The sequence below is a fragment of the Ursus maritimus genome, unplaced genomic scaffold, assembly GCF_017311325.1.
Source record: "Ursus maritimus isolate PB19 unplaced genomic scaffold, ASM1731132v1 scaffold_15, whole genome shotgun sequence".
Classification (NCBI taxonomy): Eukaryota; Metazoa; Chordata; class Mammalia; order Carnivora; family Ursidae; genus Ursus; species Ursus maritimus.
In genome coordinates this window covers 46,551,291-46,579,224 of record NW_024423897.1, presented here as the reverse complement: position 1 = coordinate 46,579,224, position 27,934 = coordinate 46,551,291, and the positions used below count along the sequence as shown (strand labels likewise).

General features: G+C 34.6%; 1 protein-coding gene across 2 annotated transcripts in view; it reads right to left on the bottom strand.

The window, feature by feature from the left end:
- CDH12 (cadherin 12) overlaps positions 1 to 27,934 on the bottom strand; it is a 256,933-nt gene that overhangs the window by 41,085 nt on the left and 187,914 nt on the right. For both annotated transcript variants that reach the window (XM_040630527.1, XM_040630529.1), the window contains 2 exons: positions 14,554 to 14,741; positions 1,830 to 2,083 (listed from right to left, as the gene is read on the bottom strand). In XM_040630527.1, coding sequence (XP_040486461.1) covers positions 1,830 to 2,083; positions 14,554 to 14,741 — 442 coding nt within the window. The remainder of the gene's footprint in view (positions 1 to 1,829; positions 2,084 to 14,553; positions 14,742 to 27,934) is intronic.

Genomic DNA, 27,934 nt, shown 5'->3' with positions numbered 1-27,934 from the left:
TCTCTAGGTACTGTGTTTCACCGTGTTCCAAAATTCTCATTTATTGAACCATAGAGAGTTTCGATCCATATTTATTTACCTTTTCATTACTTTCTTTACAGCCTTCCGTATTTCTTCTGTAACTGTTTATATTCTTGAAATTACCTGTAAATCTACTCACCAGGCATTTCCCACTTTCACAGTTATCAACAGCACACTCAGGGTCTCAAGTAGAGGACTGATGAGTGATAACGGATTAATATGTAACAGCTACTAATGGGGCTGGTTCTTGAGAATGCCCCTACAACACTGGTAATAAATAAGGGTTTTTGGAGTTCAACTGAGAGTGAATCATGTTGTAATACGGACACGTAGAACAACAATTTGAATCCAATGAGTACATTAGTCAGTATCCCACCTGACATGTAGGGGCACTCAGTCATTGCCTTTTCTCTCCTCTTTCCCAAGACAAGTGTTCTTTTTTAGCGTTCTCTCTTGACCACTGACATGTTTCAAAAAAGGGGATACTCAGATCACTTTGGGAGATAGATTCAGGTGACCACAAAGAGCAGAGCATACATGCTCTCAGGCCCTTCCCTGAGATTTTTCCTATATGCTATGAATGCTTTGAGGTAACCAATGAATGATTTATGCATTTTTTATTACTGCCCCATGGCATGAAATCTTATGAGGTATGTGTCTATATATTTTCCCGATGTCAGGAGTGTTTTTGTATTAAAAGCCTACCTTTCTTTGGTCTGATTTTCTAAGCGAAGATTCAACCCATTAGAGGTGGAAGATTAGAACAAATCACATATTTCTCTCTGTCTCTCCACTCTCTCTCTCTCTTTTGGTTTCCCAGTACTTGTATACATGTGGGATGTGGACAGTTAGCAGGGAAATTAAATGTACAGAAGAAACATAGTTGAATCAATAGCAAGTCTCCAAAATATGTTGCAGGATCTGGGGCACTTGGGTGGCCCAGTCAGTTAAGCCCCTGACTCTTGAGCTCTGTTGGTGATCTCAGGGTCCTGAGATCGAGACCCACATCGGGCTCCACACTCAGCATGGTGTATATTTGTCCCTCTCTCTATGTTCCTCCCGCCAATCCCTCCCTCCCTCTCTCTCTTAAATAAATAAATAAAATATTTTTAAAAATACGTTGCAGGATCAATGTATAAGTGAGAGAAAGGGAAATCTATGTTTCAGTAGTAGTGCAAATGGAATGTATGGGTTTGGGGTGGGAGCAGAGAAAGAGATGATTTTTTTCTACTCTTATCCATGGCTTTGTTGACTCACTACCCAGTAGCCTTATATCCTTATATCAACCGGAGCTCTTTGTAAAGCCTGGGCTTTGAGCAATTCCATAATTCCTCTTACCCCAGGACTGGCTCTCACTGCTTTCATCAGCAGACACAATTGTCAGTGAAAAAAATGAACTGCAAATTGCAAATGGTAAAACCATCTTTTTCACACCCTAACTTTTGGTGAGAGACAGAGATTTTAGAGTAATTGAAAAATGTATTACATTCTGCTCTATTTTAGGCGCTGTGAAAGTATCTTAATGTCATTAACCATGGGAAATCCTCTGAGATTATGAAACGCCTTTTATAGATAAAAAATTGAGATTGGTTAGCTTAAGTGCTAGGTCCACATCACACCACTGTCAAACCCAGTTGCAGGGACTGATTGTTCAAATCCTATGGCTTTTCACCTAATAGTTATCATAGCAAAAGGCATCGCATTTTCAAGTCTCCTATCACCAAACGAAATCATTCATCCAGGTTTGGACAGAGCATTTCCCCCCCTTTTTCTGACACACAGAAAATAAAAATGTTTCCTTTTCTTACCTAACAGCACTACTGCCCACGTCGAGGTCTTGCGCAGTGACAGCGCCGATGATGGTCCCGACTGGAGTGTCTTCATAAACCTCCATGGTGTAGAGCGGCTTGCTGAACACCGGGGGCTCCTCCACGTCCAACACGCTGATCTTCACTGTGGCCGTGTCTTTAAAAGGGCCGGCGGAGTGAAATCTGTGGTCAAGGTGCACGTTGGAAGCTTCGACTTTAAAAGTGTATGCCTTCTTGGTTTCAAAATCTAATGGCTGTAATGAGGACAAATAAAAAATGAAGAGGTACGTTCATATAGAACGTGGCGAAGACGACTCACCTGGTTTGGAGGATTTGCAAGTTAATACCAAGTCTGTATTGGTTTCAAAATTTTTAATTAGTGGGTAAGGAAACATTTTCAGAATGACCCACTGTAGAGTATTCTAGGTAACTTGTAAAGATAATCAGTTGCATATATTAAAATGTTACGTATGTGCACATATATGCTTTAGTAGGGCTTCGTTATATAGGAGTAGTTAAAATTGCAGAGAAACTTTGAGAAGCATTTTCTAATCTTATACAATACTGACATCTAGTGGAAGCAAGCTGTAATTAAAACACAATAAAACTGAAAATGGACAATTAAGCTTCTGTACATTCCAGTTAAAAATTTCGTATAACAAAATAAATTTTTTTCTTGGACCACTCCTCTTATTTTGGCAATGATATCATTTTCTATTAAAAATGTTTGAATATTTACTTCTTTTCACTAAAAAAGCACTATGTCAGAATTTAAAACATACGTAGTTCTAATTGTACAAAAGCATTTCCGTCTCCGGAGTTCTCAGCATTGTCTATATAACTATATAGGCACTTTAATGCATTGTCAGGATATTTAACCAATATTTTACCTTGAAGATATGTGATCAAATTAAAGAAAATTGTGAAACATAGTATTTGGAAGTCATTTGTCCATGAAGTCACTGATTCTCTATTTTAACTTTACTACTACTTCTTTTCACTTCTATGCTGAAATTAGTTGTATGTTCCCAATAACTGAAAATATTATATTCTGGATATATGGTGTTGCTGTAGTGTTTTATGTAAACTTTAAGGTCAAGGGCTTTGACTACTAATCACCTATGAAAAGCTAAGACAACATGAAATTAACATTAACATAGAGATTTTCAGGGACCTTTAAAAGTTTCTGTTTTCTAAATTAATTCCCTCTGGTATGACTCCAATGACTTGCTAATTGTTGTGTCAACACATCTGTTTTTTGCTTCAGCACACCTGGGGAAAATAAAGGAGGTATATTTCTCTCTTAAGGACAAGATTTTCATTTTATGCATTTTCTCCGAGGATGAAAATAGAAAATTAAGAAATCACTGTGAAATCCTCAAAAACTCACTATTCCACGGAGTTTATTAGAGCAAACAGTAACATCTCCTGGACGTGGCATTTAAGTTTTTTTCACAATAATTTTCATTCAGGGGAATCCATATTTATTTTCCCTGTAATTATTCTCTTATTTTATCTAATTCACCCAATTTTTATTCATGCTTTTATCTCCTTTGCACTCAATGTTGTCTGTTGCTTTCCATATTTTTAGTTACTTGCTTCATGCCTATTTACCTATTATATCAACATAATATTGATTTTCTTCCATTTCCATCTCTTTCTTGCTAGGAATTTCAATTTATCTTTAAGCCAGTAACAGTAAAGAATGTCATGTATAATATGCCCTGCTTGATACTACAGCTATTCGTTATATGAATGGAAATACAACATCAAGAATTTTTGTAAAGTCTAAATGCTCCATGAATGTTGAATAATATAATTTTCCACCATAGTGACCTCTATCATTTTTGTCTTTTTTTTTTTTTTTTGTGACCCTTATTTTCTAAAGGAAGACTATTTTGATTTTAAACACCTTGGGTCCTTTTGCCTAGAAAGGTAGTTGAGCTGTCCGGCCTTATACTTACTCCTTTTTGTGGGCCTAGAGTTAACTTCTTAGAATATAGCAGCTAATACCAATTTTTTCCCTCTCTAGTGTCTCCTAGATATTAAAATGTTCCTGATTATTTGCACAATTAGGAGAATTCTTTCTAGACAAGATCTACATTTTATTTACCTACTTGATTATAACATGCCATACCCACCTGATGGACTGACTCCCACTTCAAAGTCCATTTCAAGCCCAGAAATGGAAGGATTCTGAAAACTTTCCCATACTTTTTCTTTGTCCTGATGTCAGGATATCAGACATAGTCTATGCCTTTTAAGAACTTCTGATCTGGCATAGCAGGCAAATATTTGGTGGTCAAGGAGTGGGATGAAATTTTTTGTACATATGGATAATTTTGAGACTGGAAACTTATATTGTGCAGTGATAAGGAAATGGAGAAAATTCTAAGAGAAATGTCACAATAATATTCTAGATGGTCTTACTTCTTCATGACCCTGACCCCTGGGTAATGCCGTTTAATAAAATTGAATAGCTCAGAAACAGCAAGGAGAATCAATACTGACCTCTCTGTAGTTGATTTTATCCAAACCATCTGGCTGACTACCCTCTACCTTTGGGGGTTGGGGCTGGTGGTGCTAAAGAAGGAAATTCATCTAACTTTATAACCAACAAAAACTCTAATATTTGAAATAGGTATAGAACAAACAGGATTATTTTTTATTCTCAGAAATTTAATCATATTCTATGACAGAATTCCATTATTATGAAGTTGAGCTAATTTAGCTCTTGCACAATAAATAGAAAACTTTATGGCATTGCTTGGGGCCCATTTGATTTTATGAACCTTTCTAGAAAAGTACGAAAATGATTGATTAAAAAGAATTTAATTGAGTAACTCCCTGCTCCTAAGGGTGTTTCAAGAAAGCAAAGTTAGTAAGACCAGAATTTGCAGGAACAATTGACACTGTAGGGAGCTGTATGGGAAGAAATCTAACTATGGAGAAGCAGAATATAAGATATTTAATTATTCTTCAGAGTATCAAGGAGGGATTGGGCAAAGATCACCTTTGTGCATCTCTATTTTTAGACACTTTCTTAGCTCTTACTCTGCTGAAGTCCAGGTTGTGGAAAAGTACATAAAATATTAATTGCTAAATGATTTTTTTATTTCAAAGAGGAACAAGCAATTTTGGCAAAAAATGCAAAACAATAGCTCCCTAGGATCCTTTGGGCCTCAACATGGGTCTAGATAATGCTGAGTGGAAATATAGATGTAGATATATTTTGAGGAATTTGAAAAACAGTAGCTTTGGTAGAATTCCAAGATGTCCCCAAGATTTCTGTCCCATGACCTGCACTCTTGTAGAATTCCCTTCCCTTGACTGTGTGAGCCACCTGTGGATTGCATCGGATACCACCCGAGGAATTCAAGTTTTAGGGAAAAATAAATGATGCAACTATAACGAAGGGCCTTCACCACGTGATGTTGAGTTAACTAACTTTAGTTGAGGGGTCGGACCTAATCATGTGAGCTGTTCAAAGAAAGTAAGTGCAGATGAATTCCCCCAGCCTTGAAGAAGTAAACTTGTGAGGGTAGGAGCCTTGAGGCAAGTGCCTAAGGGCCGTCTACAAGAGCTGAGACTGAACCACGGCCAATAACTAGCAAGAAATGCAGACCTTTGTCATAAAGCCACAAAGAAATGAACTTTGCCAATGGCCGGTAAGCTTGGAAAACATCTCTAAGCTTCAAATCAGGTTGTACTCCAGCTTACATCTTGAAGTCAGCCCAAGAGACCCTGAGATTTCATCAGCGGACACTGCTACGGCATTCTCTACCCCTGAAAGCTGTATTTTCATCACTCTTTACTTTTTACTCCACTATATTGCCTCCATTTTTTATGATGAACATGTAACTGTATTATTTTGCCAACAGTACAGTCGTCTCTCAATGGAATGTGGTATCCTTTAGTGATAAGACTCTACTTTCTCAATCGTATAGTAGTTCTTACTGGTCAACGGAAGGGGAAATTTTCAATCAATGCAAATGAGTGACTGCTGTACCTTTATCCAAATAGGGTAGATGCTTTTCAGACAAGCAGAAAACAGATTTACATCAGGTTGAGCCATGATGAAAAGACAAGAGGGATAAGATCTTATAAAGTAAGCTCCTTATGCCAGGGTGCTCTACAAAGATAAGACTTTCAGATCAAGCATCATTTTAAAGGAAAATTAAGTTTCCCCAAACTTAGTTTGATGATCAACATGGTAATCAATTTATTTCTTTGTTGCTAGCACTTTCGGTTCCATAAGAAATTATTCTAAAACTCTACCACTAACTCAGGTTACATAGTAAATCATCCATAGATGATATCTGCACCTAATTCTTTGATTTATTCAAATCAGCTTAAATCCACATCCACTGAATCGAATGTCTGGAGTTGAGAATATGGTGGTTAACAAGTGCAAGTAAGTCCACTTTACTATGAACCTTATATTGTAGGGAGGGAGAGCCACAACAAAAAATAATTAAGTACATAATTTTCAGATAGTGTTAAGATTTATGAGGAAAATGGGATAATGGACAGAAGGGAACATTACATAGAGCAAATAGGAAGTGCATTTCTGAGGATGTAATGCTAGGAACTGAGACAAGAAGAACCCAGGTGTGGGGAAGTCAGAAGGAAATGAGCCTGATGGAAGGTAAGCAAGGGCAAAATGCCAGACGCATTTTATTCCGCCTTTTAATAAATATTTCTAGAATGTTCCACCATGTTCCAGACATCATTATCGATGCTAGAACGGAACCAAACAGACAAAATCACCATCTGCATAGATTTTGCTGTCTTCTAGGAATTGATGGACAACAGTAAGAGAAATAAGTGAAACATGTAGCATGTTGGGTGGCAATAAATATTATGGAAAAATGTAAAACTTGGGAGACAGATGTGTGTTTTGTGTGTTGGGGGTAGATGGGAAAGTTTGCATGTATCCTATCGCCACTGAGGAAGGAATTCAACTCAGCAACTTACTAAAAAGTAGTGAAGTAATTATTTGAGGGATAAAAGTCATTACATCATTAGGTGAGAATGCCCCAACAACTAAGGGAAAAAAATAAAATGTGGCCCTTTTTAAAACCTGAATTTTAGTTTTTGACAAATTTCAACAGCATCTCAGTTTTATAATTAAAAATTTAAAAAAAAAACACAGAATGAAATGACCAGACAGAAAAGTATTTTCAAAATTAAATTATTGAAGTGAAGAAACATACATTTCAAAAAACTTACCTCTAAGTAAATTTGTCACAGAACTGTTCATTAGAAATGCATTTAATTTTTCCGTGCATAAGTTACACGCCGGGTTTTTGTGGCACTCCAAAATTTTTATCACTTTAATGAATTAACTTAAGAATCATGGGCATTATTATTTCTATGCCCCTATTTTAGTGACAATACTTTTTGGAACAAATTCAGTAACTAATTCAGCAACAATTCAGTAAGACAAACAAAACAAAAAAGAATATTCAAAGAAATTCTGGTGCTTCTAGTTGAGAATTTTGGGTAAGATTTTGCCTAAAAATGAAAGAAGATTACATTAACTTAAGTAAAATACATGTTTTATATGCACACACAATATAAATCATGATTATCTAGGGAGGCCAATTATCTCTTAAGCTTCCTCAAATAACCAATGTCACATTTTACTTCTAACATATATTGTTTGTAACAATAGTGATAACAGTTAATATGTTTTTCAAACAAGTACTATAATTTACTGCAAGCTGTGTGATTTTGAAAGTTATCTTTCTTCTCTGAGTTTATTTCTCATTTGCATATAATTTATGAAATATGTTAAACTTTACCTAGTATTGAGAACAAAAAAAAATAATGCATCATAAATTAAACTGGTAAACCAACATAAGACATGTGTCCCTTGGTCAACAAAAAACATAAACACCCTGTGTATTTCAAGCATTTTCTTTATCATGACAACACAAATACAGATATGATAAAGTGTCTTTAGGCAGCTCAAATATAGTAGAAATAATCAGATGTGTTTAAACTATGAACGCCATAAGTATCTTAGGTGTTTTCACAGAAATGGTGACATTTGGGAAGGAAGTAAGAAGTGATGAGCTTCCTGAGGGACTCATGTAAGTCTTTGGAGTGAGGTATGTGGGAAAATTGGAAAAAAAAAAAAAAAAGGAAGGAATCAATTAAGATACTCATGTGGGGTAGTGTCTTCTATGCAAAAGGAAGAATAGCATATTTGGTAGAAATCGCACTGAATTTGATACAGATGGAATGTTGCACGTGTGCGTGCAGATGATAATAGAAAATACACTATTTGCTCTGTATCTTACGATTGATGGAAACAAACAAAAAAAGGATTTAAGCATGAGAGTAAGATGAATGGGGGACAGACTAAGCTAAATGAAGACAAGGTATTATCCTCCAAGAATAGCCAGCCAGTGGTAGGAGGAATAACCAAGAAGATGCAAGTCAACCCAGTAGGAGGAAAAGGAGGGAAATTTTAACCCATGTACAGGAGAAATCAGTGGCCAGGCTTCATGTCCTATTTGGCAAGGGGAGGCTGATGGCAACAGAAGCAGCATAAGAAAAAGCCTAGGTCTGGGGGTTAAGAAGCTTGGAGAGAAGGTGGAGCCTTATCTAGCAAGGAGAAGATGGGAAGAGGAGCGCTTTTGTTGGGCGAAGAGAAGGAATCTGACATTGGTCATTCTCAGTTTGAACCGACTGTATAGAATACATGGCTTTAAATGCCTGCAAGGGAGCAAAACAACCTACTTTGGTAATTTCAGTTTGGGAGCTAGTTTAGAGTTTCTGAGACTGATTAGCGAAGTTAGGTTAAGATGTTTAAAAGAGGTGATGACAAATATTTACAAAAACTGGGACATAATATTTACAGAAACAAAGTACACCATGTATTTTCCTTTAAGCTTATGCATGCACTCAGACTAGCTAAAAATAGGAGTGTTTTAAACTTAATAAATTAAGGTGTATGTTTGGCTACATAAAATACGTTACTGAAATTTTTTCCATTTTTTCCCCCTTAGAGTTATTCAAAAATTAACCACATGATGGTGCTCTCCTACCAAATCATTTGGTGTGAATGCCTTTCCTGGCCACTTGGCAAAAAGAAAAGGAGTTTTACTAACAGGGCATAAGGAACATGTGAATGGTTCCATGGAACCCACTGAGAGCTTAGCCTGTTTACTAGAAAATCCTGGTGAAGAATAAAGCATTTTCTTTCTTTCTTTCTTTCTTTCTTTCTTTCTTTCTTTCTTTCTTTCTTTCTTTCTTTCTTTCTTTCTTTCTTTCGAATTCTGCTTCGGATTCAGTGTGATCACAGTTACGTTTATTTGGGATGAAATAATATTTCCACATAGCATCGAATAGTAAGAATTCTTTTTTAAAATCAAAGTTTTACTTATTTAAAAATAAAGAATCATCACTTCATCATTCTTTACTTTAAACTTACGCTATGTTTATTTACTAGTTAGCAATAGATATTTTTGTAGAAATGGTAGAGAACTGTTTGAGAAATTATGCAAGTTAATAAAATTGTCCTTTTCAACAACTTAAATATTCACCCCACTATTTTAATTGCTTTAATTTCTTCAGAGTGACAAGAAAAATACAGTGCTTCTATAAATATATTTCTATTTTCAGTCCTCGAATGTTTTTAACTCGTAATTTTATGTTTATATCTGGTAAGGATGTAAGTATATAATAAATACATATTTATTCTCAGTTATCCAGTAGGGGAAAAAAAACGACTGAGTAAAATATATTTCAATTGCCTTTTCAGTTAAGACTAAAATTGCTGAGGGGTACCTGGGAGCCTCCATCGGCTAAGTGCCCACCTCTTGATTTCGGCTCAGGTCACGATCTCAGAATCGTGAGATCAAGCTCTGCATTGGGCTCCACACTGGGCATGGAGCCTGCTTAACATTCTCCCTCTTCCCCCTCCCCCTGCCCTCTCATGCTCTCTCTCTTTCTCTCTCTAAAATAGATAAATAATTAAAATAAAATTGCTGAATTTAAGATGTCTTATGCTCTCATTTTATTTCTTTATTTGGGAGGGAGAGAGAGAGAAAGAACAAAAGCAGTGGGGGAAGGGCAGAGGGAGAGAGAGAAAATCTTAAGCAGGCTCCATGACCACCTCAGAGCCCATCTCCGGGCTCCATCTCACAACCCTGAGATCATGACCTGAGCTGAAATTAGGAGTTGGAGGCTTAACTGACTGAGCCTCCCAGGTACCCCCTTGTACTCACATTTTAAATGGAGCCCATCTCCTAATTTTTAGATGGGATGAAAAATTGAAAAAGTGATTACTCTGATGTTGTCAGTGTTTTTAATGCTGAAACACTTAAGAATATATAGGGCACTTTCTATTTGCTTAAATTTTGCTGGATGCAATAGGACATAAGTGTAGAGTGAGAGTAGTTTTTTGTGTTTTGTTTTATTTTTTACCAATAGCTTGTGCCTTGAGAAGATTTATAAAGTTTCATAATGCTACTCTGAATTCAAAGTGACATAGGGAAATAACATTCTGTCACAGTGCTCATAAACTGAATCCAAGCTGATGGTAAAAAATGAATTAATAAAAATGCTTTTTTTTTTCATTCTTTCAGCTCCTATAAACCCGAGCATCATTTTTACCTGTTTTGACCCTCCTCAGAAAGAGAGAGGGGAAATAGTAAAGGGAGGGCAAATAAAGATTTTAGAGAGAAAACAATCATAAGAATACGTGCTTCAGAGAACTTTAAGTATTTTAATTGATTATGAAATGAATTAAGAAAAGAAAAACTCTGAAAACAGAGTATCATATGCTAATGTTAGCCAAACAATGAAAATAACTGACATTTAACAATCAGCTACATATCCGAAGGCAGAGTATATATTTTTGGACTTTGTGAGTGCATTAACAGCATAATTCCTCTACGAATTTGGTTTTACACGAAAACTCCTTTTTGCCATTTTATGCTGAGATATTGACGGGAAAGTTTCAGAACACTAATTTAAAGATCATCCTATAACTGAAACACTGCTGTTGATGTTTACATACTTTCTTTACTATTACACCTCCAATTCTTCTAGAACTCCTAAAGCTAAGTGCAAGGTAGACTTCCTGAGAACTTACAGAATATATGCAGAAATAATTCTATAATACAGTCTTCACCACCCCCTTACCCTGAGGTGGGGGGGACCCTAAAGAATTGCAGTTGTTTATATTAATTTTGAGTTTTTCATGGGCGTTATGCAACAGAATTTTTCTAATTATTTTTTTTATGAAATCATACCTCCATGTTTAATCAAGTCATATATCTACACATATTTGTATCTACACAATGGAACATTTACAGCAGATAGGTAGGTAGGTAAAGAGGTAGATAGGTGATAGGTGATTTTAAAATTTTGTTATAGGTGTTCTCCTGGGGCATTTACCTCTTTTTTTTTTTTTTAAGATTTAATAGATGTACTCAGCAAGTGGCAATTTTCTTTCCCAACAGAACTGCAGGCTAACAGATAGGGATTGCTTCTGGTGGTTCCTCACTGAGAGATTAAAACCTATTACAACACAAAGAACACATCTATTCAAATGCTTGGGTAATTTGCCAGATGATCAGAATATTTTTGGAAATATGTTTTCGCTGTTCTTTTACAAACTAGCCAGATCTCACCATTTCTCACAACCTTGATTACTACAAAAATCATGGTCCACATTTCCATCAACAGCTTCTGGGATTATTTCTATAGTCTTTTCACTGGTCTATTTCTATCCTCACTTCCTAGTCACTATCCTCCTCAGAACACCACATCATCCCAGCTTCACAACAGTAAGGGTAATTTAGATCTACAGTCACCCCGGGCTTCCCATACCATGATCTAATTCAAGTCCTCGGCCAGGCCTATAAGGCTCCACAATGGGCCCCTTTCTCTGCATCTTTAACCTTGTATCTCATTGGCTACACTCAGGCCACCGGCCTCCTTGCAGTGGCTGCTGGATCTCTGTGGAACATGCATCACTCAGAATCACTAATGAATGATTCATTTCTTGCTTCCTTCAAGTCTCTGCTGAAAAGTCACCCTGTCAGAGAAACCTGTCTTGACCACCCCATTATAAAAGCCACCACGCTCTCCATATTACTTGTATCCCTGCACCCTGCTTTACATTTCTCAAGCTTGAATTTATCACTGGGGACAGTGCTTTTGGGTTTATCATCTGTCTTCCCCCAACTGAGCCGAAGCTGCTTGAGTAGAGGGAATGGGTCTGTTTTATTTATTACTCTATTCCCAGAATCCAGAGTGGGGTCTTGGATTTAGTGGCTTTCCCATCAATACCCGTTGAATGAAGGAGTGACAGTTACGGACACTGAACCTTATTTTTGACAAAAATTTTATGCCAGCAAAATGGACAATTATTCATCTACTGTGGGAAGAAAAATGTATTTTGTATACTTGGAGATGTACTTTTCAGACTGCTTTTCTATATTACGTAAGTCAATTTTAATAATGTTATGTCATAATTTTACAAATCTTAATTTTAACCTAGTTAAGAAAGAAAATTCTCTAAAAATTAAATAAAACAAATGCAACAAAATAAGTGATATGACTCTTTTTATGAATCTTCCATTAGCTAAGAAGGGAAAAGTTCTGTTCTTACACTTTGGTGAAGGTGTATAATAAGTAAATATTTACAAAAAGTTGATTTATATAACTAAATCATTACTTTCTTCTATAAAAATCATTACTTTCAACGATTAAGCCATTTTGATATAATATAGAGGCTATAGTTAGCACACCACTCCCTTTTCCATTGTGTTAAATTATTTAAACATTCTTTCCAGAATTTAATTGTAATTTAATTTTTTATTGTTGCAAACTTAAACAAAAAGATTAACTTAAAAGTAAGATCTAGAAGTAAACTCTAAACCCACCAAACTTGGTCTTGCCCCTCTCATAATTTTTCTGAGAATACAAATATCTAATTCCCACATTGTCATTTTATAACAATGAGAATTTATATCCTAGTGGAAGAATAAGAGTGCCACACATTTTCCCAGATAAACACTTAGACACCAATCATTTATTGGCAGAGATGGTAAATGTGTATAAATAAAAATATAAATATAAAACATGTGTAAATATAAAATATAGTTGTAATAACTATAAACATACATACATATATAAATTTTAAAAATATATTAATACAATATTGACTCATCTGTACCTAAATTTTAGTTTGTAAATTTACTTAATCTCATACTTAAATTTTATGAACTGTTGATGTAAAATATTTTCTATTACTTTTCTTATTATTAAGAGAATACATATTTGCTCCATTTAAATTAACACTTCTAAGTCATTTAAATGTAGTTTTTTTTTTAAGAAAAAATAAGTGAGAAGACTTTCATTGACTTGTTACTGACTGAATAGAAAAGAGAAAAACGGGCAAAACAAGAACAAACAATAAAGAAGTAAAGTTAATAAGAATTTGACACATACTTTTTAAAATGTACTTTGAAAATACAACATGAAAGTATAATTTTGCTGAATGAGATTGTGTGGTTAAAGTAATTTCTAGAAAAGGTACAATTTATGTTCAGTAGTGGAAATAAAAAGTGATAAATAATCTATATGAAAATTGTGTTTCTTTTCAGTATTATTTTTATTGCCATATGTATTATTTCTTTGTTAAAATTCAGAGTTCCTGAGCAAATATGGAAACAGCAGCCTAATTAATGGGAATGACTGCAAAAATATTTCTTGTAGGCTAAAATAATCACAATTATTAAATGCATATGATACACTGCAGTTTGGGGGAAATAGAACATACTTTGCAGGAGAGAGGAAAGCAGTACTAAATTAAATGAGTTTCAATAGTTTGCCTGCACTCCGTTATTGAAAATTGCTATAATCTGCTTCACTGTTATGGAAACAATCTACACACCCCCAACATAATTATGATTTTTCTCTTTCTCACGTTTGCATGCCCCTTCTTCATGCCAACCCACCAAAAGACAGACTATACCCTTGCTAATATTACAAATTGTGTTCTCCCCTTTTGCAATTCTCTTCTGTACAAGTCTATTTAATATTACTAAATGGCTTCCCATCACAGTCCGCCTTTCACTCCCTCCCTCCCTGCCTCTCTTTTTCTCCTTGATCCTTCCTGCCTCTGCCTCTCCCTCTTGCTCCCTCCCCTCTTCCTTCCTCTCTCTCTCATTAATCTTTCTTTTCACTTACCTCCTTAAAAGCCCCTCAAGCCCAACATTACCCTTGCTCTTTCTTCCATTCCTCAGTAGTACAACTTACTGACATAGGGATTCTTCCACTAGGATATAAATTCTCAATAACAATGTGGGAATTAGATATTTGTATTCTCAGAAAAATCATGAGAGGGGCAAGACCAAGCTTGGTGGGTTTAGAGTTTACTTCTAGATCTTACTTTTAAGTTAATCTTTTTGTTTAAGTTTGCAACAATAAAAAATTAAATTACAATAAATTCTGAAAGGAATATTTAAATAATTTAGTCAAATTAATAGACCTGATGTTTCAACCAAAACTATGTATCTGTTGAATTGCAAGAATACAAGTGCCTGGGGAAGTGAATACTTCAGAGTTACCTGGTCTATTTTTTATTTAAAATATTGCTAATGGAAGGAAATTAAAATTTCTCTCTTTTTCAACTTTTCATCATTTTGTTCTTTAATTAATAGTGGGTAGTCAACTGTCCAAAAACTTGTCTATGTACCTTTTTCAATTTGATGACTCCTTCTTGTGTATCTTCATCTGTGACGATGTCAAACAAATTTCCCCCATCTCCTGGAACAATATTGTATTCAATTTCTGCATTTTGTCCAAAATCAGGATCCACAGCTCTTATTCTTCCAATGGCAGAGCCAATAGGAGAAGACTCAGGAACTTTCAGATGGAAGATACCTGACAAGAAATGTATAATTCATGTTGACAGTGGAGTTAGGAAAGTGTATAGAAAGATTACTAGGCTAGAAAAATATACTATATAGAAAGCGAATCAAATTTAGAACATAATAGTGCAAAATCGAAAAGGAGTTTGCTGTCAAGTTAAGAATTATGATGAGGAGTAATAACTTTACTTTTAACTTCAATAAGTCCTGCTCTAGAATTTTAATTGGGAATTATAAACAGTAAAGTGTGTGAAATTTATATTGCCGTGAGGAAGTATTTTACGTACCAACACCTTCAAAGTGTACCTACTATCAAAGGGAAGGGCAGGAAAATCCATGTAATTAATTGTTACCAATAGAATAGAATCCAGGATTCAAGACAGAGATAAAATAAAGATAGATAGATGATTGATAGATATTTATAGAAAGCTAAGGTTATATTTCCTAATACATTTAGATATTATGTATTTTTCTTATATATATTCCATACATATATAGATAGTATTTACCCAGTAAGTGTAAATCATTAAGCTAAAAACAGCCTGTAAAATGATTATGTTTTTGGTTAACCAAAATTTTAATCCATAATGGGTTTAAGTATATTGTACTATTGACGAATATTCAACTTATGTTTAGTGTTGAGTAGATTTTTACTGGGTATCCTACAAGGTACTTTCAGACGCATCTAAAATCAGGATATAAAGTTCAGTTTGCTCCTGCTTTTTTTTTCACCACCAGGTGGAGCACATATATTACTAAGAATTTGATACTGAGTCAGAAAAACCTAGAAAAATTCCTATCTATATAAAATACACCAGAATCAGGAAAATTTGTAATATCCCTTAAAAATGAAAATATATACATCACTTTAAAGAGTTTTAGAAATTTTGTATAGCAGAACATGAAGAAAAAGATATAAGCTATTTTACTGACCTGTCATCAAAATATTATTAAAGGATGAAATGACAGTCTGTTTAAATCAAAATAAGGAAAGGAAGAGTATGGGAAGAAGTAAAAATGTGAAGGTAAAACTAAACTCAAAAATACAAAGTTTAAATTTTGAGATCTGCTTTCCAGTTTTAATTTCTATTAATGTATTTTGGATTGTACTTTCCCATGGTTAAAGCCACCAGGGTAATTAATTTGCTTAGAACTTCAAGTTACATTTATAGAAATTAAATTAGGAAGGCCTTTAATATGTTTCTTGAATGGTAAAGTTCATTCATCAAACCACATTTCAATATTTCAGCTATTGGCTTCAAGAAATATGAGGAAAAATAATCAATCACACCTTGTAGTGATCTTACCAAATACTTTCCTTTTTCTTCCCAATTATTTTATAAGTCTTGTAGTTCTTTCACAGTTTCAAAATGTAGTAATTTCATTAGCCCTGCTAGCAGTTAAACCTTGTCATATACCATTCACATCTCCCCCATAAAAAAAGATATCCACCACTTGCTCATTTCATGTTAAAATCAGCCTTATTTACATTCAATGGACATAAGCTCTTTGAAACATCTGTTTAATCTCAAAAGAGCTAAATATTTACCTAAATTTGTTTAATTTCATGTAAAAGAGAAAGTACATTTTTATAGCGGTCCAAGACTAGTGTTCAATTAATTTGATAATTAACAGTATACCTGCCTTCAAAGGGGAATATGTCAAATCTTTCTAAAAGAACAAATGTAAAACTTACATAAATAAATAAACAAATCAGAACACAGGCAAATTAATAATAATAATCCAAGTGGTAATAATGGAGTGTTACATAGACATTACAAAAGAATTTTGGTTAAAGAAGTAGTTTTGATGACTGATCAAGCTAGCAACTTTTCGTAGGTTAGGATTATGTCATTAGATTTTACTCCCTAAACACTTTACACAGTGGCTGTCGTAGACAGATGTTGAAAGTTTGCAGGATTTAAAGTAGGGTTTGGACTTGAGGCAACCAGAGCAAAGAGGAAGACTAAAATCATAGGTTACAATGTATATACATTGTCTACAAGAAAGGTAAAGACAGATATGCAGTGGAATCTGTCTGAGTTCAAATAGCCATGACTTCACAAACTGAACATTTTGCAGCTGACTTTCTAGAGAGTGTACGTGTTTCACAATAGCCATATTAAACCCTCATCCGATTGAAGCACTTCTGAGATACTAGCAAATACGATGATGCATGAATTCTTTTTTTTTTTTAAGATTTTATTTATGTATTTGACAGAGAGCGGGAGAGGGAGGGAAAGGACAAGCAGGAGGAATAGCAGAGGGAGAGGGAGAAGCAGATTCCCCACTGAGCAGGGAGCCTGATTCCTGTCTGGAACCCAGGACCCCAGGATCATGACCGGAGACGAAGGCAGATGCTTAACTGACTGAGCCACCCAGGCGCCCCAATGATGCCTGAATTCTTTTATAACATGACAAGAAATTATGCAACAGTTATTTACGGTTGTACTAAACTTCTTATACATGTGTTATTTTTCATTTCCTTTTTTCCTTCCTTTCTTAATGCCTATTAAGCAGAAGTATCATTAGTCAGAAACATGTCCACACCCTTTGCCTCTTGTCCTATGATTGTGATAAAGAACCTGAAGAAACACCAAAAGCCTTGAATCTATACTAGAATTAGTCATATTCCAACGTCATGCTACATCAATATGTGTTAAGAAAGGCCTTGAATTTTTTTCCTGATAAAATAGAGTAATGGAAGTCTATGTTGAATAATGTACTACACATCTTCCTCTAACAGGATATCAAATTAGGAAACCTAAGATGAAAAAATTATCAAAGACAGAGCTGACAGACAGAGATTTGGGAGAGATAGGCAGCTGCCATGTGTAGTGGATTTCAAACGTCAAACATGGCCAGCAGCGCAAGGTGGTGGCAGTGGTGAGGGAGGTGGGGGAGGGTTGGATGGAATCTTTAGGAAATAATGGACAGCCGACTGAAAGGGCTTGTAATATTTCTCCTTACTCTATCTGATCCTTTTGACAGGAGCAGATTCAGATTACATATTCATTTTATAAGTTAGCTTTTCATTTGAACAATGAAAAGCCAAATTAAAATAATTAAAAATCAAGGCAAATAATCTAGTCTGGAATCATCATTAAGAGATTACAGTTAGTGAAAGTAAAAAGCTTAGTCAGAATGGAGACCCTCCAACGTGAGAATTTTTAAATCTGAAAGGTAACTGAAGGACATCCGATAATGCAGACTATAAATGAGAGTTCCCCTTTTCAGGATGATATGCTGAGATATGAGTTTTGTGTTTTATAAAAGAACATTTTATGAAGCCAATAGCAATAAATGTGAATATAGCTATTCCTTGGAGTACGATGTCAATATAAGTTAAATAACAGTTTCTTAAAAAGTGGTCAGCATCCAGTATGCCCATAAATTTTATAATTATCTAATGGCATTGGAAAATGAGATAAATTGAAATAGTAGCATTCTTCAGAAAAGACTGACTCAATCGCATTCACTAACATGTCGCACCAAAATGAAGACACAGACGTGAAACAGTGATTCACCACTTACATCTTCTTTGTGTACTGAGATTTTAGTGTACACAAAACACAAATATACAGAGCACTGAATTTTCTGTTCTTTATATTGCAGACACATTTTAGAAAGGTGAAAGACACATTCATTAAGACAAGCATTTCTAAATAAAATATTGTAGTTAGTAATAAAGTCTACAGAATATGGAACAAGTCAGAGAAACTATGCATTAGTCATGTCATTTTCTTTTAGGTTCTGTCGGTTTATTTCCAGGGACTTGACATTTTATCGTTTCTAGAAACTCGACAGCAATAAAGTTGGGGTCATTCAGATTAATTCAAAACTGAAGTAATCTTCAGCTGTGCCAAAGTTGGAACGCTTTTGATGTACTATGTAATTACAGCGCCGTCAACTTCCACGTGTCCTACTTTTGACGCATGACACATCTTAACGGCACTACCTGTACAACACAGATTAAGAAATAAAACAGGTGACAAGAAATTGTTCAGAGTCAATAAGAATATATACTTACATACTCATCAAATATACATGCTGTGTTTAAAAGAAAAAAAAATGTTCCCATGGAAAAGGAGAAAATTGCATGCAGTGAACTCAGATGGAATTATAGAGATCAAATTCTAAAATTTCTTACAGATAATGCTCCCTGTTAATCCCAAAGGTAAAAGTATCTATTACTCAGTTATTGGATAAATGGGTCTCCTCTCAGGAAGCATGTTGTTTAAAAATATATACTGTGATTATATTTTGGTTATTAGGGCTCACACTGGGTTTGTGTGTGGAACAGGGGGCATTCACTGATACCAGGAAAAAGGATATACAATATGTTTTCCTTCCCTTTTTTCTTTGAAAACTTTCCAAGTATGATGAAAATACCAAAAGAGATATATTTACCTAACAAAACAATATGTTATAATCTCCTCAGAAATAAAAGTTTTAGGACCTCAAAAATAGATGAAGTGAACGAATTATATAATACTCTAACAACATTCAGTAATAAGAATAGCAAGTAAAAAGAAAATGGAATAATCCATTACAAATTCTCTTTTGAAATACATTTTATTTTATGTTTATTATAATAACTGAAACTACTCAAAACAATATATAAGAAGTCAATGTTCAACTTCACAGAGAACCTACTGTTCTATATATGAAAAGTGATGAATTTGGATGTAATGAATGTATAATTTAAAATAATAGAAAAATAAAAATATTGGAAAGTTTAAGTGGAAATTACTTCAAATTGATTAAGAATGTTAAACATTTTTGGGAACATGAAAACATATTATCCGAGACCACATAAATAGATACTTGTTTGAAGTATTACCTTTATGTTTAAACTTTAGAAATTAAGGTATATTACCATTAAACTTTTGATTCAATGATTCAATTCATTTAATTATTCAAACTGATCCGACACATGTGTGTATGTGATTTACCATCTAATCACATAAAAATATTTATCAATATTTTATTGTTTTAATTTCTTAAGGAAATATAATAATAGCACACAAAATTATTTTACCTTACCTAAAGAAAATTTAAAAAGGAAAGGGAAGCAAACAACATTTCTGTATGAGTAAAAAGGAGCTTTATATAAATTATTAACCTGTAATAGCCTCCTATTAGTTCTGTCAACTGGAGCAAAATATTTAATCTTTTTTCCTGATCTGTAAAATTGGAATGATGATGATGATGATGATGTCACTTATATAATAATTCATGAAACCCCTAAGTAATACCTATTACAATAGTTACTCTTCAAATAGTAATTCTATAGATAATCTCCATAACTGGATTATACTATTTTCCTGTAGGATTGGCAGTAATCAACAGGAAACTGCCTACAGAGGTATGGAGACAAAAGAAAGGGAAGTGCTAAAAAAGTTCTGAAAAGCCATTTTCATTTTAGCTGAAGCACTTTTCCCATATCTTCAAAATTGAAGGATTCAAGAATAAAAATATCTTGGTGGTTGAGGAATGCTTTAAATGCCCTCTATTTCCTCAAAAGCCTGAAGCTGTGAGTATTTTCAATATGTCCAAATTAAAGTAATGGAAATATAATCCACAAGGAAAAACCATCCTGATAACAAAGTTGGATTCAAACTAGATTTTAGTCAAGCATACTAAGCATACCGTGAATGGAATCTCTCAGTAATAACAGAAACATCCAGTCCTGCTCATTCTTAGGATGGGTCTAGGATGAACAAATTTCTAGAAGTGTCCAATATTTGGAAGCAAGAGCTTTACTGTATTGGCCAAATTACTGCCATCTTTTTACAAAGGTTATAATTGCCTGGTCTAGACTTTACTTAACCATATCCATGAAAATGAAATGCCATATACACAATATTCAATATATTGATGGATTTATAAATTCTATAAAATTTTATAAATACTATACAATAATAGCAATATTTCTTTTCTCAGAGATATGAGAAATTTATTCCTCTAAACTTTCTAGTTCTAAGCAGCCATACACAACACAAAATTTTAGGGCTAGACACTGAACTGTCCTTTTTAAATTTCCTTTGGGTAGTAGATTAGTTGGTAAGCCTTCCAATAACTCAGATTATTGATATGTGATTCACTGCAAATTTTTAGTAGCTTGCTCCATGAAATGATAAAGAAAAAACAAAAACAAAATACAAAACAAACTACAGTTATCTCAATGGCATTTATTACCTAGTGAGGTAGGTAGGTATTAATTAAACAATCACACAAATGAAGTAGAATTGCTAATTCACATCAGGAAAGCTAACACAATTCTATGCACTTTTTATGATATTTACGCTGAGAATCTGAGTTAAGTCAACTAGATGAAGTTGGGTCTGTGAGGTCAGCTGGTTGAAAACATTCCAAATAGTAGAAACTATATGACAAAGTCAAAAATTATCATAATCTTCTACCTTCCTATTTTGTTTGTTCAATTACTACCACTTTGACCAATTTATGTAACATAAATATATATTTATATAGAGAGGTAATAAATATCAACTTTAATATCAAGTATAAATAACTTTAATGTTAGTTAATATCACTATATTGAACTCTCTACATCCAGTAATTCATTGTCATTTTTCTGTTGCTTTTTTCTTCCTCATCCAACTAAAACACATTTTGTCATTTCAATATCATATTAACCTACGGTCTATATATCTTGCTCATGTTATCACTGCTGTCTGGTAAAACTCAACCCTTGATAATGATAATTACTGTCTTTTTCAAGGAGGGGCCCCTGACTGAGGAAAACCAAAGTGAAACAGCTGGATACTACTACAAATTTTGATTACTAACCTCAAATGTGCTTGCAAGATTGGCTGCAAAGCATACAAATTTGCAAAGATAACTTACTATTTTTTGCTATGACCTCTGTTTTAAACTAATTTATTTTCCACAAATCTCTGCTTTACTTCTTTACTACAGACCTTCCTCAACTTACAATGGGGTTGGTCCCAATAAACCCATCATAAGTGTAAAATATTGTAAGTCAAAAATGCATTTAATACACCTAACTTACTAAACATCATAGTTTAGCCTCGCCTGCCTTATAAACACGCTCAGAACACTTGCATTAGACTACAGTTGGGCCACATCATCTAACAGACGGCCTATTTTATAATAAAGGGCTGACCATCTCATGTAATTTACTGAACACTGTTTTGAAGGTGAAAAACAGAATGGTTGAAAATCTATCAGTTGTTTATCCTCATGATCTCAGAGCTGACTGGGAGGTCTGGCTCACTGCCTCTACTCAGTGTCACAAGAGAATATCATACCACATATAGCTAGCCTGGGAAAGGAGTAAATTTCAAAATTCAAAGTACGGTTTCTACTGAAACGTATCGCTCTTACCACTGTAAAGTAAGTTGAACCGTCATAAGTTGAAGACCATCTCAGCTGGTAACTTTGTCTCATTATTTCACAGAAAAAACAAAACAAAACAAAACACTTCATATCACATAAGTGATAGCTCAGCTTCCTGAACCTTCAAACACTCCCACATCAGTATTACTGTAAAATTGAGGAAACAAAACATGTAGGGTGTAATAAACACATGTTTCTTTTCTTCAGTGAGGGTAAGCTTTGTCTTTCTTGGATAAAAAAGCTATGGTGAGCCAACATTTCTGCTCACCCTTAAATAATAAGTTTCATGTTTACTTTAATTCCCAAAGTTTAGATTTGGAAATTCCCAATATTTCATATTGTTACTTATTACATTATACAAAATTATATCTTATATATACAAACTCTGTATTACACAAAACTATATACATTATACATTATTACATATTACATTATAGAAAATTAAGGCTTCTCCTGTCTGCCTCCCTGCCTCGAAGGCAACCTGGGCCAGTAGCAGATGGGACTTTGATTTAGGGTATGAATGGTGTGGAGGGCTTCCATCTGTTTCATCATCCACTTGTCAGAAGTGTTTACACCTCATCTCAGGGGGAAGTAAAGCTAGGTTGTTGGGCTGTTCTCACGTGAACAGATAGTTTTTGCTTCTCTGGGACCAACCTCACTGGCTCTAATGGTTCTTTTGGGAGGCCCTTGGGAGCTTCTTCTACTACATATGCATGACAAAGGCATTACCTCTGCTTTGATGTAACATTCCTCTTAGCCTCTGGATCTCCCAACAATCCATTCCACACACTGCTTCTCAGTTCAAGGAAAATCTCTTTGGCAGAACTTAAAATGACTCTGGATTGGTCATTCTGCTTACACATTTCTAAATCCACCTTTTGTTGTCATATAACTACTTTCCCAAACAAAAGCTTGTTCCTCTGTCTCTGCTCTTTCTGAGGACACTTTCACTTTCTTAAGCATAGAGCAAGCCTCAGATGATGGATTTCTCCCATTTTCCGAAAAAATATGGCAGCATATACTGGATTTTACCTTTGGTCCTTGGTGAAGAAGGCTTCCTTCACCTAAGAGGTAAGGGAAGGGTAGCCCCACTCTTTTTCCCTTGTTCCAAAATCCAGCTAAACTCTCAATTTTCTTTTCCTTTTCCAACAAAACTTCTCGAAGACAGTCATTGTTACCTATTCCTATCTAACAATCACTCCATAAGCAGCTTTAAATAGTTTCTGAACTCACCACTCTATTAAAACAGTTTCCCCTGAGATCTCCATGACATCCATGTCACAGAATCCGGTGATAACATCTGAGTAGCATTCAACACTTGGTCATTCCATCTTTTCCAGAAGCATACTCCTCTTCAATATCTATGTCACTCTATCCTAGTTCTAGTTTTCTCCCACCACATAGCTTGCTCTTCTTAGTGTCCTATGTTGGTATTTTAAAGAGAATGTAGATAAATGATCCTCAGATTTGACTGCCTAAGGACATTATATGGAAAGTTAAAAAAAAAAAAAAAAAAAGCCCAGGAGCCACCTGCAAGATTCCAATTTATTGTTTTGAGTTTAGACCTGAACCACAGAATTGATTAAACTCCCTCCTGTTCTACTTTGCAATCACAATTAAGAACCTTTGTCTCAAGCTGTCTTTATCTAGGCTTTCCTCATCTAGTTAATTTCATCTATCTTTATGCTAAACATTCTTTATATTTTAATTCTAGCCATATACATATTTTGTGTTTGATTCATCCTTGGGAAAATATTATCTTACTACAAAATTTCACTTGGATATCTCCAAGGTATCTCAGCTTTGACATATTCAAAACTGAATTCATAGACTTCCCATGACTCTAGAAGAGCTGCCCTAATGGTGTATGCCTCAACAAATAATATTACTACTGCTCTAGTTCCGCAAGCTGGAATCCCCCTCTTGATTCATTAATATTGTTGACTTTTTTTACCTCCTAAAATCATTTAAATCTAACCACATCTTGCCATTTTTCACCACTTTCATCAGTACCACCATCACAGATTAAATAACTCACACAGTTTGTATCACTACAGTTGTCTGCTAACTGGCTTTCCTATGTCTACTCTGTGTGTCCTCCCCAACTAGCACTCCATTTTCTGTGCTGCACCGCATGGACAGACAGAATCATTCTTATCACTTTCAGGTAGAAACTGCATTTCTCTATCATTGAGGACACTGGTGCAAGGACATATATGAACTTTTGGAAAATCTAGGAGTGTCAATATGAAGGAAAGAAAGAACTTAAATAGAGATTACTCTTTAAGTAGAATAGACACATCATCATCATCATCATCATCATCATCATCATCATCATTATAGCAATTATTTGTATAGGGATTTCTAGTCCCAGGTACTTTTCTAAGCACTCTCCCCTTATTAACTCATTTTATCTTCACATTGAGAGTATGAGATAGATACTATTATTACGATTCCCAGTCAGTAATGTTCCAGTAAATGTTTAACAACCAGATCAGAGTAGAGAGAGAGAACAGATAGGGGTAAGCCCAGATTTTTAGGGTTTCTCAGTCTGGGGGGTGAAAGAACGGCTAGCATGCTTGATTTCAAGCCAATGTGAAATCACTGAACAGAGTTGGGAGATGTGCACCGTTGGCTCTGAGGATCAATACAGTCAGCTCCAGCACACCACTCTACCAGTCTACAAATGAAGAAATTGCGGTGCATACAACCAGTCACTCGTAGGCGGTGAGAGGAACCAATGAAGTGGCACCTCTGCTCTAAAGTCCCTCATTTGGTCTGCCTGTTCCAGTTCACCTGGTTTCACTGTCTCAATGTTATTCAAATGGAGACAATATCGGGTTAACAAATAAGCTCTTTTTTTTTTTTTTAAGATTTTATTTATTTATTTATTTATTTATTTGAGAGGGAGAGCATACAAAAGTGGGGAGGAGGGTGGAGAGAGAGAAGGAGAAGCAGACTCCCTACCAAGCAGGGAGCCGGATGCAAGGCAAGATCCAGGACCCGGAAGTGGGGCTCACTCCATCCCAGGACCCAGGGATCATGACCTGAGCTGAGCCACCCAGGCGCCCCAACAAATAAGCTCTTTTATAATGCAAATAATTCAAATTATTCTCAATTTCAGCTACACTGATAAATGCAAATCCCAATTAAGGGTCAACTGGGGTTGGATAGGCTTGGGGAAAGTTTCCTTTTTCAATGCTTAGAGAATAAAATCAATGAAGATATAGAGAAAAGCGCATTGTGGCTCTAAAATTAAAATTACTTCTGCTTCTGCACCCAAGAAAGGAAGGGACATTTATTACATTTCTTTCTGTCCTTCCAATAATACCTTCCTTATTACATAGCTTCCAGCTTTCAAGTATAAAATTTTTCAAGTACAAATGATTATCTTTAATACTATAGTTCTGCTACTTTGCAGATCTAATAAACACATATCTGTATTTCCCTGAAAAACTAATTACTTTTTATAACATGATTTTTTTCAAGGGATTGCATTGGAAATGCCTAAAATACTAATTCCAAATGAAATATGAAACATAATCCACTTGTATTACTCAATGATTGCCAGAATCAAAAGTGTTTCTGATCCTCAAAAATAAGCATTTTTCATATATGTGATCTATATAACCATTACCCCCTTACACAGAAACCATGATGGAGATCTTGGTAAGTGTTCACAACATTTCAAGTCCGTCAGTAACATTCCAGTGTTCATTCATTTTATGGAGTACATTTAATATTCCCTTAAAACTGCCATTAAATATGTAAACCTTCCTTTTGTCTTTTTCCATGTAATTTCTGATCCATCTAACAAAATATGGTACATAAATAATTCTCAGTGATACTGGCCACTAGTTTCACAAAAATATGCAGCACTGGAATTTTTATTACAAATTATAAATAAACTTGACACCTTATAAAAACTAACTTCCTGAAAAATGCTTGAAATTTAAATTCAGTTGGGAATATTTATTTACCTAAATGCTTAATTTCTCACAGATTTTTTTTTTTGAAACATTATGAAGGTAGTCTGGAAAAGTGAAATTTGATAATAGTTTCTTCCTATATAACATTTTGGTTTCTTTTAGCCAAAACAAAGTCTTTCAATAGCATCCAATTCAGTGACCTGTAAATATTATTTCTGAATATTCTTCGTATATTCATACATTATACATGTAGACAACTGTTTAAATTTTCTGTCATTACATGTAATTTATTATTTGAATACTTCGCATGTCTTCATTATTTCACTGCTTATGCCTAAATTGTCTCACTGGCTTGCTACCCCTCTTCTTTCTGTGTATAAATTCTATTCCTCATTCTTTCAAGGGCAGCTTAAAGCCATTTTTGATGAAAAATGTTCTTGTCTTTGCACTTCCATTTTTTTTCACAATTCTATGCATATAATCTTTTAAATAATACATTATGGTTTTGCATCATCTAACTATTTTGGTACACATTTTCTCTCCACCAACTCTTGTAACAGGTTTCAGAAAACAATGTGGGTATTATTTCCTTCAAAATCCTCTCAGATCTACTCTGTAATGACTTGAATGCCCATCTTATACATTTATGTGTGACTGTGTGCATGTCTATCATTTATTTTATTTCAAGTAGTATAATCGTCCATTAACTTAATCTCCCCATTATACACAGAGCTGCTTGAGGGAAGACATCAAATTTTTAAATCTTTTTTATACAGACAAAAAACCCCGATATAGCCTTTTTTGCATATACACTTCAATAAAACTAGCAATCAATGAAACATTATTCATTGAATGCTATAATTTATTCTGTCTGATATCTGTTAATAAACTAGATTTCTTATGTACAAAATGTATTGTGTCCACACTTATTGCTTATATTCTGTTTAACTCTCATAAAGAAATACTGAAGTTCAGTTTCCTGCCTAAATAAATGCGAAGACCAATAATAAGGCAAACATGAAATAGAGAAATTTAAACCATGTGAAATATATGTCGAATTTAGGATGTTTCACATTGAGGATTAAAAATAATCACCTCGGTCAGAAATCTGTGTTATTAAAGGTCTGAGGTGATTGTATTTAAGTTTCTCCTTATATCTTTATTTGTTCTCATTCCTGAATTTTCTTTGAATCAAAATTTAAATAGTTATTTCTTCTTGAATATTACTAATTTTATCCATATACCTCAGACCTCATTAATTATTTCTGTTTATGCCTCTTAAAAACGTTTCCCTGAGGAGCGCCTGGGTGGCTCAGTTGGGCTCCCTGCTCAGCAGGGAGTCTGCTCCTCCCTCTCCCTGTGTGTGCGTTCTCTCTCTCTCTCTCTAATAAATAAATAAATAAATAAATAAATAAATAAATAAATCTTTAAAAAAAATGCTTCTCTGACTTCACTTTGGGTGTCCCTATATTTCAACCATTTCCTGTTCATCTCCATTCAATTTCAGCGTATTAACAGAGAAACCATTTTCCTACCTAAGTCATGTCTTCACATGCTCTTTAACTTATTTGTCCTCTGAATCCAATAAGGCACAAAGTCTTCTCCATCTTGCTACAGAAACCTCTCTCGGTTCTGGCTCTACTTATCTATTCCAAACAACGGCCCTGGCTTTGCTCCACATCTAGTCTCAACTTCAGTTTTCACCAGGTTATCAAAGTTATTTTTTTAGCATGTTGATATTTGCTTTGCCCTTCGACTGAAAAGCACACACATACATACATAAATACAGGTTTGCATTTCAGGGCTGTGCAGTCTCAAACTCCTCTCCTTCTAATCTGTTAAATTCTTATGCTACATTTCTTCTCAAATGCTATGTTCTTCATAAATATTTTCC